At 40.4% G+C, this 18,462-nt stretch overlaps 1 protein-coding gene across 1 annotated transcript in view; it reads right to left on the bottom strand.

Annotated features, from left to right (window-relative positions):
* Window positions 1-18,161, bottom strand: part of LOC138208799 (voltage-dependent T-type calcium channel subunit alpha-1I-like) — a 139,823-nt gene extending 121,662 nt beyond the window's left edge. Inside the window, exons 1-2 of the mRNA XM_069166920.1 lie at window positions 18,055-18,161; window positions 12,301-12,434 (exon numbers count right to left, since the gene is read on the bottom strand). Coding sequence (XP_069023021.1) covers window positions 12,301-12,434; window positions 18,055-18,147 — 227 coding nt within the window. The 5' untranslated portion in view covers window positions 18,148-18,161. The remainder of the gene's footprint in view (window positions 1-12,300; window positions 12,435-18,054) is intronic.
* Window positions 18,162-18,462: the final 301 nt, after the last annotated feature.

Here is an 18,462-nt window from a genome sequence, read left to right as displayed (position 1 = left end):
CGAACATGTGAATATCCTGTCAGAGATGAAAGTCATCTGTCGGGTGAAGCTGTTGTGGTCTCGTTACCTCTTCCTGTTAGACTCCACACACATCACCTTTCAGCCTATGAACATATCATTAGGAAGTAAGATACACAGTGGGAAGGTGAATAATCGAGTAAAGTAAAATGAACTGCTGTGACAGGTGTTGTCAACATTGAAACAGGTAAATATGAAGGTGGCACAATATAGCTGGGTGTCTCTGTGTGCCTATAGGCCGAGTGTCTATATATTTGCCTCACTTCGCACTTGGACCCAAAAACATACACCAGTCACAAAGAACTGTCTGCATCGACAAGAAGAACAAAGCGTTGTGCAACAGACGGTGTGACCCCACAGAGCCGCGAGATCAACATCACTGAGTCAGTCCAGGATTCAAAGTTTCCTCCCGTTAGTTTCCTTGTATTTTCCTGCCTGCCTCTGTGTTTTGTGTTTGTTTCACGTGGGCTGAGCCTTCCTCTCCTGACTCCCGGCTCCAACTCACCTCCCCTGATTCACCTGCAACCCTCGTGCAGTCGATCATGTCGTCAACCTCTCCTGCTTAAAACAACCCGGTCCTTCAGCGAGCGTTCAGTCACCCGGTGCTCTACAACTCGTTCTCAGATGCTTGGATCTTATCTAAGTTTTGTTCATTGTGTCCCCTGCATGAACTTGTGTTGTTTTTTTCTCCTGTGCTCAGGGATTCAACCTGTTCTCTCATCACCGTCAGGCTGCCTTGCACCATGTGCTCACTACTCACTACCTTCCCTCCAGTCATCAGTCTCCTCACTCTGCCTGCCTCGTCAGCCTCAACTCACCGGCTCCCCCTTCAAACCCACACCAGCCTCTTTTCCGAGGCCACTCACTGCCCCAGGTCAGCCCTCCACCTCCCTTCTTCAAGAACTCTGAATTTGATCTTTGAGATTCTGCATTTGGATCCTTTTCTGCTACTTTACACAACAACAGAAGAGTCAAAGCATCTGAGATGGCCTAAATCCACAAAATAATGAGATATTCTCCAAGCTGCTGTGCAGATCACCTTTAGACAGTACTGTATAAATATTAAACACAGGTGGCCTAAAGTTTTAACTGAAGCTCCGTCCTTGTCTGTGTGCTCTTCCAATTATGCTGCTCAGTCAAAGAACATCTATCAGTGAACATATGATGCCCGGGTGGCATTAAAATAGATTATGTGAAATATCCAGTTGGGGCGGCACAGTGGTGCAGTGGTTAGCATTCTCGCCTCACAGTAAAAAGGTTCTGGGTTTGAATCTGGTCCTGGGCCTTTCTGTGTGGAGTTTGCATGTTCTCCGTGTGCCTGCGTGGGTTCTCTCCGGGTACTCCGGCTTCCTCCCACCATCCAAAAACATGAACCTCAGGTTAATTGGTGGTTGTACAAATTGCCCTTAGGTGTGAATGAGAGCGTGAATGGTCTTTGTTTCCGTCTGTCTCTGTGTTGTCCCTGTGATGGACTGGTGACCTGTCCAGGGTGAACTCTGCCTTCGCCCAATGTGAGCTGGGATGGACTCCAGCGCCCGTCATCCTTTTCAGTATAAAGCGGGTATAAATAATGGACAGATGGAAATATTCAGTTCTCAGGAGGAAAGTATGTAAGTGGTAATCCACAACATTTTCATACAAATACAATTTCCTGCTAGGAGACAATTTAAATAACACCTGGTTCAGTGGTTCGTAACATGTCCAGCCTGAGGACCCACATTTATCCTAAGTCATTAACTCACGACCCAGATTTCTGAAACTTTTGAGTCTCAAAATAAGTTAATAAATAATATGATAGTAATACAATACAATACATGATTTAATGCATTGTTCAATTTCTTTTTTAAAAAGCCAACAAAAGTGCAAATCAGTCTAAAAACCCAGTGAAACCACAGGGATACTGTATATGCTTGTTATACAAGTTTAAGACGCTTATCAAGTTTAAAGAAGCTAAATTAAACTGTATGACAAAGTAAACAAAAGGCAGACAGGAATTAATAAAAACAAATTAAAAAATGACTTGTCTAATACAAAACCTCGTCATAAGTGCTTTACCTACTCACTTATTACGGTATTACTTATTTAGCTATGTTGCTTTTTTGTACGATGTTGTTTTTACTCTTGTTTGTAAGGTTTGCACTATCAACTACGCTGCTGTAATGCTGCAAATGTCCCCACTGTGGGACTAATAAAGGATTATCTTATCTTATTTTATGAGAAACAACTTTTCAGGTGACAACATTTACCAACATTTTGGTTGCATGCTTGTGCCGTCAAAAAAATGTATCCTTCAAAATAAGAGCACAATGGCAGTATTTCTGTGGGCTTTCTGTGGACTTTTGTTACCTAAAACCTTTTTGTTTTTCACACACACACAGAGGTCTCAACCCACCAGTTGAGAATCACTGAACGAGTTCATCAAATCTCTATGTTTGCCTTTGTGGCAAACACCATCCAAAATGTGTCTTCACTGGCAAAACACGTATAAAAGCTTCTTTCACTACAGTTTAAGAAATGAGAATCAACTGCAAACTCTGGACTGAACTGACTGAGAGTCATAGTACTGACCAACGGGCAAAACATAAATTAACAATAAATAACGGTATACAGTATTTAATGATAAGCCACTTTGACTTCATCACAAATACACACACATCTGTTTCGACAGTTGGTGTGCTGCGATACCAGACTGATTCCCAGGCCTCATTTATTATACTCTTAGTGTCAAACTATTGAGAAGCATTAACTCAACAACCCCATACTTCATCTTCCACTTAAACTAATTACAGTTTGTGAACGGGACAACTTTGGATGTCATAACTCTGCAGTGTAAATGTTAAGGATTGTATAAATACAATAAACACACACATACACACAGTTTATCAGCTCATACTAACAACATACAAACTGGCCAGATTTAGTCACCAAAAACCAGGCAGAAGAAGAAATTAGTTGATTAGTGTTCGGCACCAAAATGACCTTAGTGTTAGTCAAAAGTCATGGTTTGGGTTAAAATAAGTCATTTTAGCTAAATAACGGTACGTGCATCACTTAAGTTACTTTACACACGTTACGTGTTAAAAATGCTACACGACATAAGTACATTTCTTGTGTTACAAAAGAAAAATCCACGTAACTTTCTCACTAATGTGAACCCGTCTTCTGGATGAAAGTCCTGGGTTTGATCCATCCAACCACCCTTGACCTATATCCCTTACTTGTACTTTGTCACATGACCTTCTCTTTCAATCATAGACGCGTGCACTTTTAATCCTCGAGCGGACTGACAGCTGTATTCATTCTCTGGCATTAAATCAAGTTGCAATACATCCAAATCTATGATATTGCACAGTCCCAACTTTAAGTTACTTGAAATGTACGTTAGAGTTTTTCTAACAGTTTTAGGGAAGCAGCAGTGTGTCATGCTGAACACATGCACAATTTCAAACAATTGTTACTGTGGTCTTGTTTTACGAACATTTGACACCATATGATATTAATCTGAGACAGTTTCATGTCTGAGGTTTTGTCAGTTTACTTTTTTCTTTTTATTTCTGGTGCTCCAGAGGATTGCATGGCCTGTACAAAATGTGAAACATGACAGACATCTGCCGGTACTCCTTAATGTTAATGCTGTTTTACTTAATAACGAATAAATGATAGTGATAGTGTAACAATATAGAAATGATTATCTTTACTCATGTATGTCATGATAATGTTGTCAGGGACATCAATAGAATAAACTCATTATGTATTTTTGTATTTGTAAGTACTTTGCAATGGTTTTAAAGCAGAACAGTAAATTGAGAATGCTTTCAAATATATTGCAATGGATAATTTTCAGTTATTCATTAACTTCCCACACAGTGAAGTTAACAGAACAACTAAATCAAATGAATATTTGGTGTGACCACCCTTTGCCTTTAAAACAGCACCAAATCTCCAAGGTACACTGGCAGTTCTTCAAGGTTCTTGGCAGGTAGTTTGTTCCAAGAATCTTGGCAAGCATCAGCTACTCTGTGGATTGAGGCAGCCTCTGTCTCCCCATGTAATCGTAGGCTGACTCCATGATGTCGAGATCAGGGCTCTCAGGGGTTCATACCATCTGCCGTAGGACTTTATGAGGTCTTTATGACTCAGTGGTCATTGTCATGCTACAGAATGAATGTTGGCTCAGAAACCTCTCTGATGAGATTGCATGATGGATATTAATCTAAACACGTAAAGTGCCAAAAGCTTTTGCTGCACACTGTGTGATGTATGACACACTGGATGTTGGGAACATGTTGCTGGATTGAGAATTAGTTTTGATGTTTGTCATGAAAACTGCATTGATATAGATTGTGTCTACAGTTAATAAAGAACTAACAAATGCAAGTTATCAAAAGCCAGTTTCCAAGTTGCCAGTTTATTAGGTACGCCTTGCCAAAATTAATAGTAATGAATCCGTACCCCAATCAATGGTACAACTGTGTTTCTGTTATTTGGTTCATCTCATTTGTATGATGATGAAACCATTTCAGAACGATGCAGGGAAAAGCTGCAGCCGTGTAAAGTGCCAACTCAGCTGATGGTGTCACCCACAGTTCAAGCTTGTTAGATCACAAGTGGGTAGTTTCAGTATGTAGGAAGTGAATCTTTGTTCTGAACTGGGCCAAACTTCCATGAAGATAAGTTTTATTGGAGGACTGGTGTATTTCAATGATTCAATGCACTCAATGAACTAGCAACTGAGTGTACTAAAACTCAGCTTTTCAAACTCACCTATGCAGATGATACTTTTTTTTTTTCTCATCTTCTCATTTTCTCAATGATTACAGAGTAGGTGGTAGAAGTTGTTGTTCTATACATACTCGGTATTAAATTGGTAAACAAAGGAAAAACATGTTTAACTTTATGTGCAAATGCGTCTGCTTTCATCCCTATCTAACTGTAACAGTACATTCTGATGGGACGGTGAACATTTAATGTGTATAAATATACTTGTTCAAACACAGATCCAGATCAATTATGGCTTCCCATCTGCTGTCTTTACTAGTACACGATCTGGCAGCTCATAATGTATGGGCGAGACAGTTAAGATACGCTATACCGAAAGCAGGCAGGATGTATGATATCGGGACCGCACATTCGCCGGCAAATCTAAATACATGTTCATCTCCACCTACATGTAACATAAAAAACAATATGAGATCAGAGAAAAAAACAGATGCTAAGGCAAAGAAAGGCACTCTCTGTTCAGAAACAAACACCAACGTGACACAGCTACCAAATTCCAGAAAGATTGATTGACAACTCAGAAGCCTTTCAGAGAAAAACAAGTAAGTCTGTAAGACCAGACAGCAAAGATGAAGCAAAAGCAGTTATGTGCGCATAGTTTTGAGTTAAGACTTATAAGATAAATGCTACCTGTTCTCTTGACCATGGTAAACAGGACTATTACAAAGGTACTGCAAAACTTGTCATGCTTCTGCAGAATTATTTTCAGATTTAAAAGATACAAATAATCAATAAATATTAAAACATTTTGCTATTGCAATATATTTTATTGGCTGAAACTAATATTCTTTAGTGTCTTCGCACCATTTCCTAGGCTTAAGAACCATACCCCGAGCTGTCCAAAGTAGTTTACAGTGAATAGGGTCTGTTTATTGTAAACAGTGAACAGTGTCCAGTTGCAGCAGTAAACAGAAACAAACAAACACAAACCCTGGATACATGTGGTTTTATTACGATTATTTTAAATCAAAAATTAATATCCAAGGTGACAGTCTGTCAAACCTAATACATCCTGATGGCATTAAGGAACAACTAACTTGATAAATTCTCCCTCATAGGCCCAGAAATGCTTTTTCAGTCTGGCTTGAGTAAAATAAAACCACTTGTGGAACACAATTTGCCCACTGTGGAGAATCTCTCAGCAGCTGAACTTTTGTGCAGATTTGCCCATCAGAAGCCAATCATGAAACCAGCATCTATTGCTCTTACAATAGTGGCACTACAGCAAGTAATTAGCTGGCTGGGAATGCCCACTGAACAGTGGCAATTCAGCTAAAATGGTGATGCTCAGAGCAACAGTGGAATATATGAGCAACAGCCTGAGCAACATAGGACAAATTCCCAGTTGTCATTCATACAAGAGGTTTGATGAGAACACATTTAGAGCGTAAAATATGCACATTTATGAGCCCTGACATTACATTTTGATGTCCCTTCCTTTCTGAGCTGCATTGCTTGTATTTTTCATTCAAGGTCTCAACATACAGCCTATATTTACCTCTTCTCCTGCTTCCTGTGCTGAGTGCTGGGGAAAGATTGAGGGCGTGAAGGGAGAGAGCAGGAGCTGAGAGATTGAATGGGTCCTGAGAGAGGAGGCACACAGATCAGCCTGCGCTCACCGATAGTCTCTCTAACACTATCCCGAAGGACAGGCTGTCACAAAAGGATACATGGATGTTTAAATATACAGTATGCACACATATTACCTCACAAACACACAAAAGCTGCTCATGATGATTGTGCGGGGTCACAGTCCAGTTTTAATTAGACAAGCGTCTTAAAAATAGAGACGCTCTGAGATAAATTAATTAAATTAGAACAATTTTAGCAACTGAAGCTCATTTAAAAGAAGGGGAGCTGGAAGGGGAGAAAACTGTGAGAAGAATTAAGTCTATGTCAGGTAACCTAACTGACAAGCAAAAACTAAACAAGCAATCCTTGAGCTTTATGGATATGAGAGTCGTCCTCAAACTCATCCTTTCATTAATCATACAGATGTTAAACCAAGATAAAAAATTATCTGCTTCCACAGCAGTCCACAACCAGTAATGTTTCTCCAACCAAACCTCCAAACTCCCTGTGCAGGCAAAGACAAAAAAAAAAAGGCCCTAATGCTGAACAATGGCAGGTGCCAACGGTGAAACACTTAAGACAGGAAAAGATAACCTCCTACCACCTTCCTTTACTTAAGCATTCTTTTTTTTCTCTCTCTCTCTCTCTCTCGCTCTCTCAAAACGCTCCTCGACCACTCTGCTGCAGGCAAATACAATGGTGCAGTGGTCCAACAAATTAGGATCAGCGTCACTCATTGGAAGTAATGTTATTACTGCAACCAAGAGCAGCTGTATTTATAATTACCGTGCATAGGATTGGGGTATGGAGAAACAGATTGCCTATGGCACTGGGTTGGGTTGGGGTGTGCATGACTGAGCTGCCATCACAACTGTGAAAATAAACTGAGGAAGGACGAAGCGAAAGATCAACATTAGCCTCTTAGGTTTTGCTGCATTATGCACCATTTGTAGCTATAATGTATGTTAAGTGAGGAGTCAAAGAAGATGTGTGTAAATAGGACGGAGCGTGCAAGTGCACAATGAGATAAATAAGATCTATTGTCAGTTTGGCCTCCAGGGCCTCACAACTGACTTTAACAGGTGCGGGAAGGTTTGAACTCTTGACTGCAAGTGTAGAGGAAATAATTCCCACTTTGTGTGTGAAGAGTTGATTCTATAGCTTCATGTCAGACTGTGTGCCTTTTTTTACATAGTGATGGGCTTTTACACAATAACCTGGTCTGGACACCGGAATACACATTTAAGGGAGGTGAGGTGATGCTGATGAAAAATAAAAAAGGGAGTTGTTAATTATATTAGTATGCATATTTTTGTATAATTTGTTTATTTTAGCAGTCTTGAATTTCTGTAGATTCAATTTGATTGACTTGTTTTTTACATGGGTATTATCACATATGCAAGAGTATTCATGTGGATATGAATGCGCGTGAGGTGTGCACACCTCAACAGCAGTAAGCCAGTAAAATAAAGAAGGGAAACTCAAATTAATAATAGTAACAAAAATAAGAAATAGTAATGTTATTCTCAAATTACTAAATAATATGTCAACTCTCTAGCTAATTTAAACACACAGAACATCTGAAAATACATCATAAGTGTACAAAACTATATGTGAGGCTTCCAGCTGGAGTTTTGTTTGTCACAATTAAAAGCTTTCAGCAGGGGAAAGGGTGCCAGAGGGAGAATTTAGACAAAAAGTCAACTTTTGGCTTACTTTTGGACACCTGCCTCCTCCACGCACAAAAACACCCTGCTCACATATTGTTCTACACACTCCACGTGCTGCGTCTGGTTCAGCTGTACAACCAAGCTAAGCGCAGCCTGGTGTGGCGCCTGCTGCTCCTAATCCCTTTCCTGCAGCTTGCCTACTGTTTGTGTTTGCAGCACACCAGTTCCCAGGGGGGCAACGTTTTATCACGTCCCCCTCCTCTTTGCTACATGCACTGCATGTGGTGGATGTAAGACTGGGGAGTAATTGGTGGTGGTGGCGGCGGCGGTGTCGCTCTGCCATGCATGAACCGAGCATTGGGATTTGGCGCAGAGTGATGAGAAGTGACAAGTTTCTGTGGCTGTTGCTTGAAGGATGGTGACTGAAGGAGCGATGAGGAGAGGGAGGGTGAGGAAAAACATATGAGCTGAAATTGTGCGATTAGAGCAGGAAAAACGAACCAGATCAAACATTACATGAAAGCAAGATGATGGCAGTAGTATCCTCTCTAACCCAGAGGCTGAAACACTGAGCTGGGGACTGTAGAGAGTTGGGACATCAGTAGGAACCATGGCAGTAAAAGTGAATGAAAAATGATCACCTTCCCTTGAAGAGAAAATGGGAAGAGGAGGATAAAGAGGGAGGAAATGAAAATGCAGCAGAAGAGCTGCCTCACGGTTGTACAACTCCACCAACCAGTCAAGTTGCAGTTTACACCCGTGTCTGTCGAGACTCATCAAATTTATGTAATGAGTTCTTTGAAGTCATTCAAGGTATTAAGTGTATTTTAAAGATATATTTGATGAACAGAGTCACATTTCTAGGGTAGGGCAGTGTTCCGACCAATAAAGCTGATTCTGATAGAAAACAAAGTTGTAGCCATGAGAGTAGACAACGCTTTAAATGTAGATGTCGTGGTAAGGCAGCTACAAATTCAAAAATGAGGATGCTTCACATACATCGTCATCCCAACAGCACAGAAGATCTATACAAACCAGCACAGTTTCAAGGTGGACACTCAAGACCAGGGTCACTAAGTCAGTGTCTGACCACATGTGAAATATGGTCACAATCATCGTCAAGACCCCTCTGTTCTTCTCTGGCCATCAGCTCTTCCTCATCATTTTGAGAATCTTGTCACAGCCAGAGTTCTGCATACATATGTAAGCCTACACAACTTACTGGATTCAGACATCAATTATAATGTCTTACTAAAATTGATAGTGAAACTGAAAGCCTACTAATGCAGGCATTTTTAAACAATGTGCAGCACTGTGATGTGCACGGAGAATATAACAGAATGAGTAAGTGTTACAAATGTTGTTGCTTGATCAAAATCAGCAGTGGAGGTACACATGCTTTTGTGAGCAGTGGACCAGGGTCACTAAGTCAGTGTCTGACCACATGTGAACTATGGTCACAATCATCGTCAAGACCCTTCTCTGGCCATCAGCTCTGTACGTCAGTACATCTGCAATGTTTTGAACTTCTGAAATTTGAGCAAAGAGCGCACATCAAAATTTGTGATAAATGATTGGGAAACAGAAAGAAGTATCAGGGAGCCAAATCCGGTGGGTAGGAGTGGTGGGGAGCGACGATTGTGTTATTGTGGGCGAGAAATTTGTGCGTTTTCTATGTGCTGTAAGCACATGCGTTGTCGTGTTGGAGAACCCAAGTGCCAACTCGCCACAGGTCAGGTCAATTACACACAATGTTTTCCCTCAGATGTCTCAGAGCATCAGAGTAGAACTCAGTGTTGACAGTCTGACCCTTGGGGACAAATTCAAAGTGGACAACTCAGTGAATGTCAAATAAAACCCACCTGGTTGTGCACCTGACTTGACGCATCTTTTCCAGTTTTGGACAGTGATGTTCCACCTGATCCTCAGAAACGTGAATGTCACTCAAAAGACCTCTCCTGGCTCATTGCCGTAGGCTTCCTGAAGCATTTTAAGGGTCTCCCTTGCCTATTTCCAGTCCGATGCCAAATTTGACGTGCACCCCATGTTCATGTCCATGGAGAAATCTGCGAGTGCAAGGACCAGCGCTCACAACAACGTGTATAACTTGGGTGCATATTTTAACCAAATTTGTATCACTTGCTCATTAGGGTTATACCTTTCTCCAGTTCTGTTCACGTCACCAGCACTGCCTATCTTTCACACACAACAGGAGCAGTCTCGAAACGTATTGATCCATGTTCGGTTGCGATGAAAGTCATCAGCTTATTATTGTCTATGTGCTAACATAGAAGTATGGATTTTCCATGACATGTCTGGAACTGAAAAGTATCCTCTGTTTCAAAGCATCAATTCTCCTCATAATTTGTTCAATAAAATTCTACTTTGATCTGTTGTAATTCATGAAACATGAGCCTGAGCTGCAGTCTTAACTAATAAGGCTCATTATCATTGTTTGTTGTGAGCTCTGTGACACCAAGATGATACAACCATAAGGCCCACTGTCGTAGTGCTGAATTTTATTTTCACTTATTTTCCCCATCTGACTGAACTGGTGATGCAGGATGGCATTGGCAATTTAACTGTCCAATTGAAGAGTAACTTGTCTATTTAATCCTATGTTTACATCTCTTTGTTTGTAAGTCAGTGTTGAACACAAAAAAGACTAAAACTAAAAGGAAACCGTATTTCCATTGGTCTGATCTGGTCTGAATTAAATACAAATGTGAAAGCACACGCAATGTGTTTTTTCAGAGTTGCATCCCACCCTGACTTCATATGGGTTTGTGAACTGCTGTGTTGAAGCCTCCAGTATGGGATCTTGGGTGATGCAATCTTGGTTTACCTTATTTGGTTGAGCTGGGGAGGAGTGAGGGCAGATCTGACTAAAAATTCAAGGACAACATCCCTGCGCACCTATACCAAAAACCTAACTACACATCAGGCATGGCAATCAAACCAGGCACGTGGACTATGCATTATTATTATTATTAAGCAGTGAATTTAGCAAATGACACTGTAATGACTTGTGAAATATACAATATTGACTTTGTATTTTATAGAGTTAGAGGTTTTAGAGCCCTTAGTGGTCATCAGTGGTATTACCCTCCAAGGAACATCCGCATTGGCTTCTGGTTCTTCTTCCAAATTATATATATATATATATATATATATATATATATATATATATTTTTTTTTTTTTTTTTTTTTTTTTTTTTTTTTTTTTTTTGTGCTAAATAACGAAAAGAGAAAACGTGTATTTTTCTCTGAAGTCATTTGAAACAGTGAGAAAAGATGTACAAAGAACACTAAACCAGCAAAAGCAAATCGCACCATCAAAACAGACTGCAACAGGTGGCCGCAGCAGGTGCGCTGAACAAGATGTAGCGTGTGAGGGTACATAAGCAATGAAGGATGACATAAATGTTCAAAATCCCATACCAATTATGTTGTTTCAGTGTTAGGCTCAGGTTAGTAGTGAGTAGGGCTATGCCCTCTTAACAGAACAAAATCATCACTTGTTTTACACACTAACCCTGAAACCGTTGAGCTCACGAGAATTATGGATCTCATTTTAAAGAAAGCCACACATACATTTTGTGGTAAAAATGTGTAACTCATTGAATGTAAGTGGTTTTATTCCACCAGCCCAAGATTTTGGCTCATTTTCATTCGAGTCATCAGTAACAGTGGGAAGCCATGCACAATGTATGGCAGGGTAATTTCAGCTGACTCATTCAATTCCATTGTGGTGATTAGCTCAGCTGAATCATATCATCACAATTTTATTACCAATCACATCCCAGGTGAGAGCCAGTGACTATCAACATGTTAATATTTAATGTCATGTTACGTATTTAACACGTACATGATTGGCCACGCATGGTCGCACAATGGATCATGAATCTGTCGGGAAGACAAAGAGGCCCAAGCCGAAAAAAGGGATTTGGAGCCTGGCCTTTAAATAGAGCCATGATAAATCAAAATTAAATATGTGAACTTTCAAATAATTCAAACATGCTGCACTGTAGGTTCAGTTAACCTATTACTCGGAAAGAATCAGCTCATTTTCCAATTTAGTCCTACATACTGTATGTATTTAATAAATATTCCATCTGCCCAATATGCACAATTTATACTATTTTCTTTTTTTTCTTGAAGATCACTCAGTTTTCCAAGAAGAAGAATACCCTTTACTTTTCCCACCCATGTGAGGCTCCTGATATAGAAAATGGATCAAATAAAGGGAAGAGTTCCTCACCCTGCCATGACGATAAAGAAATCCAGCCGGTTCCAAGTGTCCCCAAGGTAACAGCGCGGACCGAAGATTCCCAGAGCGACCATCTTTATAACCAATTCCAGAGCGAAGAAGATGTAGATGAACGCATCAAAGGCCTGACAGAGATATATCGGTAGACAAAGACAAAGGGTGTCAAGAAGCAAAAAGGTGGAACATGTCATTTTTTACTGCTTTGGGATCCACAAACAAACATCAATTCATCCCAACTGGAGGTGGAAACAAAAATATCACATAAAGACATATTTATAACCTCAGCAAGTAAATGTGAGACAAACTAACTGACCTTACATTTTTAACAGCAATTGGAAAATATAAATTTATGGGAGTTCGTGGGTTCTTAACCTGAGGGGAAAAAAAACAACACTTCTGCTCAACATTTTCTCTGTCATGTCAAATTACTGTATAAGCTTGTCATTGAATGGCCTCGAAATACAATTCAAATGACTTCTGTTTGAGATATCAGTTTGAAATCACGTGATGAGGCCACAGTTCACATATCATAGTCGTGCACTTTGTAATAGGAGAACAAATAAAGAATTTGCTTTATATAGATGTATTGCAAAAGTCTTGGAAACCCCTGAAATGAAATTGAATTTTGATGAGAAACCAGTTGGCACAGGTTCCTCTACAAAAAAAATATTGTAGAAAATGATGTAGTACAAGAAACAAAAGTAAAACAAAAACATGCTGTCAAATCTTGGAGACCTTGAAAAGAATGGATTAATAACTGGGTTGCAACAACAAATAGAAAAACACCACCCGGTGCTATGAATCTGTAGCACCATGCTAATGGTTACAGGTCAATCCAGCCTGCTGTAAACAACATTCAGTGGCGTGGGGGAACTGGTCTGTTTCACTGACTCATCTTTTTCAAATGGAGATTTAGGGATGATGCTGTAATGTGCGCGTTAGATCATCTCAAGATTGCTCCAACAATTTGAATATTGTTGAAACTAAATATCGGGTCTTCTCCAAACTTTCAATTGTGCAGTTTAAAAAGTTCATATTTGTGGAGAGCATGGAACTGTTAAAATCTACTATTTATCAAGTGTTTAAGGAGTCCTACAGGCAAATCCTGCTGACTTTCTGCAGTGAGTCTGCTTCAGGTTCAGACTTCAATAGTATCACAATTTCTCACAATCTAGCTACTGACAGAGTACACAACATGGGATAGTGATACTTGATGCACACAATTTGCTCATGTGATTCCATTCAGAATAACTCAGAAAGGACTTGAATTAAAAGTCTTGGCATTTGTCATACCCATGGCAATGATCCCCTCACTGGCCGGTGCCCTTTTAGACTTTATGGCTGCATTTGAGCTGAATAAATAAATCAATACATGTATTGGCCGATTCTTTTTGGTCAGTGCTGATTGGTTAAAGGCTGCTCTGGTAGTTTCAAAGTCATTCAAGTACAATAGGACAAAACTGAACGTTATCTGCCAGTGGAAGTCTCTAGTGCGTATGCTCTGCCTATAGAGCATGCCAATTATGGATTCATCCGGCGAACACGTTAATGTCTCACTAGACTCCAGATTTAGAGTCTGTATACTATGGAATACAGAGAGATTTAACCGGCTGTGCTTAATCACCATTGTGTGAACTCAATTAGCAAGAGCTTGAATGCAACAAATGCTAATTTATATGGAAAAATCCCACAGTATAGTAAGAACTTCAGTAATATCACGTAAAGCAAGGGCCACGGCAGCGATCGAATAAACTTCCCCTTAGTTTTCAGGACACTGTCCCAATGCCATCTTTCAGGACACTGTCCCAATGCCATCTTGGGGGTGAGTTGGCTGATCACCCTGGAATGTTTCTATCTCAAATTCTGGTTGTAGTGGAGTCAAACTGGAATCAAAGCATTCTGCACCAGAATACTGGACTAATAATATTGGAAACATTTTTGTATTCAAGTCCAAGACCTCCTCTCAGCATTCAGCTCCCTGCAGTCTCGTACTTCGAACTCTTTTCCTTCAACCAATTTAGAATTTTTCAACTAAAATTTCCACATCTACATCTCTCCTTCCTAATCTTCTTCTATCTAGTAAAGCTCCCTTTCTCTACTCCTTCCTTCAGCCTCCCCCCGACCCTCTCCTCAATTGAGCAGTTTGCCCTATTTGGTGGGGTAATGGATATAATTTGCTTGAGCAGTAATCACAGATAAGCCCCCACATCAATATTCCCCACCTCACTCCAAGCTTTAATCAAGCATCTAATTAAAAGAAGAGAAAAACAAATCTAAATAAATCACAGATCCCAGCTTGCTTACGCATGTTATTGCTGTTGTGAGCAAAAAGCCAGGATTAGCTGGTGTTCTTTTCTGTGTATAGAGGCGAATTATAGATGAACTGACACGCTTGGTGGTGCCTGTAATTTCATTTACAGAGGGAATCACTGTCGGCAACATGATCTGAATCTGAACCATTGATGTGGATCTGTTTTTTTTTAAACTAGCTCGTTGCTAAAAAGAAGCATCCTGTTCATGAGTCCTGGAGGAGCGTAGGGAAACCGGACTGGCGCACTAATGTGGATGAATCATTCAAGTTTGCAACCTTGACCTTTGTCAAACCAGAGAGATGGACAAGGTGCTACTACCTTTGGTTAAGTTTGCAAACACAAGTGAGATGAAAACTCCAGCAAATGCCATGCCACAAACACTCCTCCTTTGACATTTATACTGCTCTCTTATCTCACATTTCTCATTCTTCTTTGCATTTTATATCTCGTGTCTTCCCCCCCCTCTCCATTCCAGTGGCATTGTGGGATAAATCAGGGGATCACTAAAATTAGTAGACACCATCCTTTGGGGACCAGAAAAAATCTGCATGAAATCTTTTTCCAAACCATCCAGTAGTTGTTGGGACATTTCAGACTGAACCAACGTAAGGGACCAACCAACTGATCGACACCGCCAACTGCAGAAATCAAAGCATGTGATGTCAGTGTCAGGTTTTGCCTCGCCTCGGTGTAAAAAAGTACACACATGTAGTCCAGTCACATGTTGAGAAGGAGGTCAAGTGACAAAGTTGGGGGTGATTGGATGGAACAACAAAGTCGATGTGGATTTCTTTTGATTAACATAAGCGGCTTGCATAACGTATGTAACCTGCCGACATAAATTAGGTAAATTATCTGACGTACGTAATGTTAGTTAAGCAAAATTACATATTTTAACCCAAACCAAAATCTTTCTGAAACCTAACAACAAGGTGAATCTTAGGTGAATCTAAGGCACCTCACTTGTCACGCCTAGCTGAGGCAAAATGTGACATTGATATGGTATTGTCTACTGGACTGATGGGTGTATGACGCTTTAGTATAATACCGAGTTTACGGCCACACAGCTAGCATTGTCAAAAATACTTAATAAGGATACCTTACAGTTGTTTTACCAACAATTTTGACAAAGACGTGTCCTAACCAGGACACTTAATGATTAAAGCATATAGACAAACTATGTAATGATGACATCATTTGTAATCCTATCTTTGACATTCCTGAGCTAAAATGTCATGTAATTTATTAGCAGACATCTTTGTAAAAATAATATTTCACATGAGTTTGTGTTAAAGGGATGGGAAAGATACAGCAGTGTGTGGACATGTCTCTTTCTATCAATAATATATTATCATCTGACATAAAACTGTTCTATTAAGTTGATATAGTGGTCAGTATTGGATTATCACAAATATATATCTGTAAATGTCTGTAAAAAAGTGAAAAGGTATCAGGTAGAACAGATACCTATTGTCACACCTGTATTCTACAGTTATTTATATTTAGTAGCAGCAGTACATTACTACACTATGTTTTTGTTTGTATAAATCTACCAATGCAGAGCAAGCTATTATTAAATAACAATGATGTAATTTTTAATATGGAAAATGTTCATCTCTGAAGCTCCAAATCTTTTACATTGTCAAAGTACTTTTCAATCCAAATCACGAACTGATGAGATCAAAGCATGCTTGTATTCTAAAAGACACTTTACAACACGAGTGTGTCTGCCTTGGAGGATTTGTGTCCAGGCTCACACATGCATTTGTACCTCCAATTTGTGATGAAGGACAGTATTTGCATGCAGTTCTCTTTCCGAGGGCTTGTTATTGATTACATTTACATTTCCTGTTCAGTAAGATGAAAACCCTGCAGCCCTTCACACAACAACCTGTGATGTGGGGCAGAATGCTCCACCATCCAGGTCACAGGATCGCTACAAGTCAGTCAAATGCAAATGAAACGTGTTGTTTGGTTTGGAAGATGTTTCCGCACACATCCGCAAGGCATTAGAACAATAAAGCCTCCAGGACAACAAGGCTGTAGTTGCCTCTCAGTCCAACAGAACAACCCGAGGTGGAAATAAAAAGTGAAATCATCCAAACCATCTCTCCCGGTTTTAGCCACTCATCTATCCAACACATACTAGTTGACTCCAAGCTAATCCTCCAAAGGTCTTCAAGACCACATTTGTTAGAGCTTACAGATTTGGCTGTAGAGCTGGCATTGAAATCAAGGTATTGAAGAACAGATTTTCTGAGAGGAAAGTATTGACTGTGGGGCTGTAGCCCACTAAACCCATGCTGATATTGAATAGGGTCTATAGATACTTGGAGGAGAAATTCCATTAGGTCCAACCCAACAGCCAGCTCCCCCAGAGAGCCACATTAATCTGCTGTGTGTGTTTACTGCTATATGGTGTGTGTGTGTGTGTGTGTGTGTGTGTGTGTGTGTGTGTGTGTGTGTGTGTGTGTGTGTGTGTGTGTGTGTGTGTGTGTGTGTGTGTGTGTGTGCCATCTTGTGTGTGTTCGTATGAGAATGTGGGAAAACAGGGTGTCTGCGCGATTCAACAAGCACTTTACACCAGCAGACTGAAGACATACGTGCACACGCTCGAGCACAGATGTTACACCCACTCAGGCCACCTTTGACAGAAGTGAGAAGGGATTCTGTGCGCTGCCAGATGACAAGGAAAGCTGCAGAGGTGCCGAATGTGAGAGAGTCATGTTCGCTGCACCATAAAGACCACATGCTAGGAGAGTGAGTCAGTGCGAGGAGTTGCGGGCCCCTGCGTGGGGGCATGGGGGCGTGGGGGGGAGGGGGTTAGGCGAGGTGAGACTGAGAGGAAGGAATACAGATAGAGAGAAAGGGTGTGTGTGTGTGTGCACAGCTGCCTTTGTGTGCTCAAGTGAGTTTGTAAGTGCTTTTCTACAACATGGCTCTGTATAGAGACTCTAATCAAATATACATGAGCCTTTGCAACGAAGTCATGCCATTTTTTTAGGGTTCATTTAAAGGGTGCTTCAGCAGCTGCAGCTTGGAGCAGTGATACCATACTTTCAGTCATACACGGATGTCATGAGGTCACGGTGACAAAAATTACACCTGATGACAAAAAATTTAGCTGGTCAACATGATAGTGGTCATGTGATCACCAAAGTCAGGAGAGAACATGACATTGGCAACCTTATAAATAGCTGCAGAGATACTTTACCCTGGATCAAAGTAATAATCCAACAACCTAACAATGCCAACCTAAAAGGTTTACTGCAAAACTGTACAAACCACAAAATATAAATTATCTACAACAAGAAAACCTCAAAGAACACAAGTGAGTTTTGAGATACACAGAACTTTCATGACAGATTGATCCAAAATGGGAGCCCACTGATGGCAAAATCATCACAACAAATGTGTGTATGTTTGTGTGTACCTGCAGTATTTGGCATCGGTCGGAGGAGCAGTCGATGTTCTCACACGGCTGGTACATTCCCAGGGTCACGCAGTTCAACAAGATCACCATCATACTGCAACGTTCGAACCACGTGGAAACACAGTGGGTTAAGGAGAATAGCTCGGAGAGTGAAACAGACGGTTTTACAATCTAATGAAAGAAAAAGAGAAAAAAACAACAGAATGTGCATTCATGCGTTCAATAATATACATTTGTTTTTCTGTACAGATGCCTAAAATCAATAATGATACAACAGATAGTGGTGAGAATTAACAAAAAATAAACCCACATTTAAAAACATGTGCAAAGGCTCCATCTAATGTGAAACTTTTCAGCTCATCATGCTGCTAGGGCGCACGGCCAATCACTCCTGAAGGCCTATTCTTT

The sequence above is a fragment of the Embiotoca jacksoni genome, unplaced genomic scaffold (assembly GCF_022577435.1).
Source record: "Embiotoca jacksoni isolate LCO1_2020_lvr unplaced genomic scaffold, fEmbJac1.0.p SCAF_4, whole genome shotgun sequence".
In the NCBI taxonomy this organism is placed as follows: domain Eukaryota; kingdom Metazoa; phylum Chordata; class Actinopteri; family Embiotocidae; genus Embiotoca; species Embiotoca jacksoni.
This window is presented reverse-complemented; position numbering and strand designations above follow the sequence as displayed.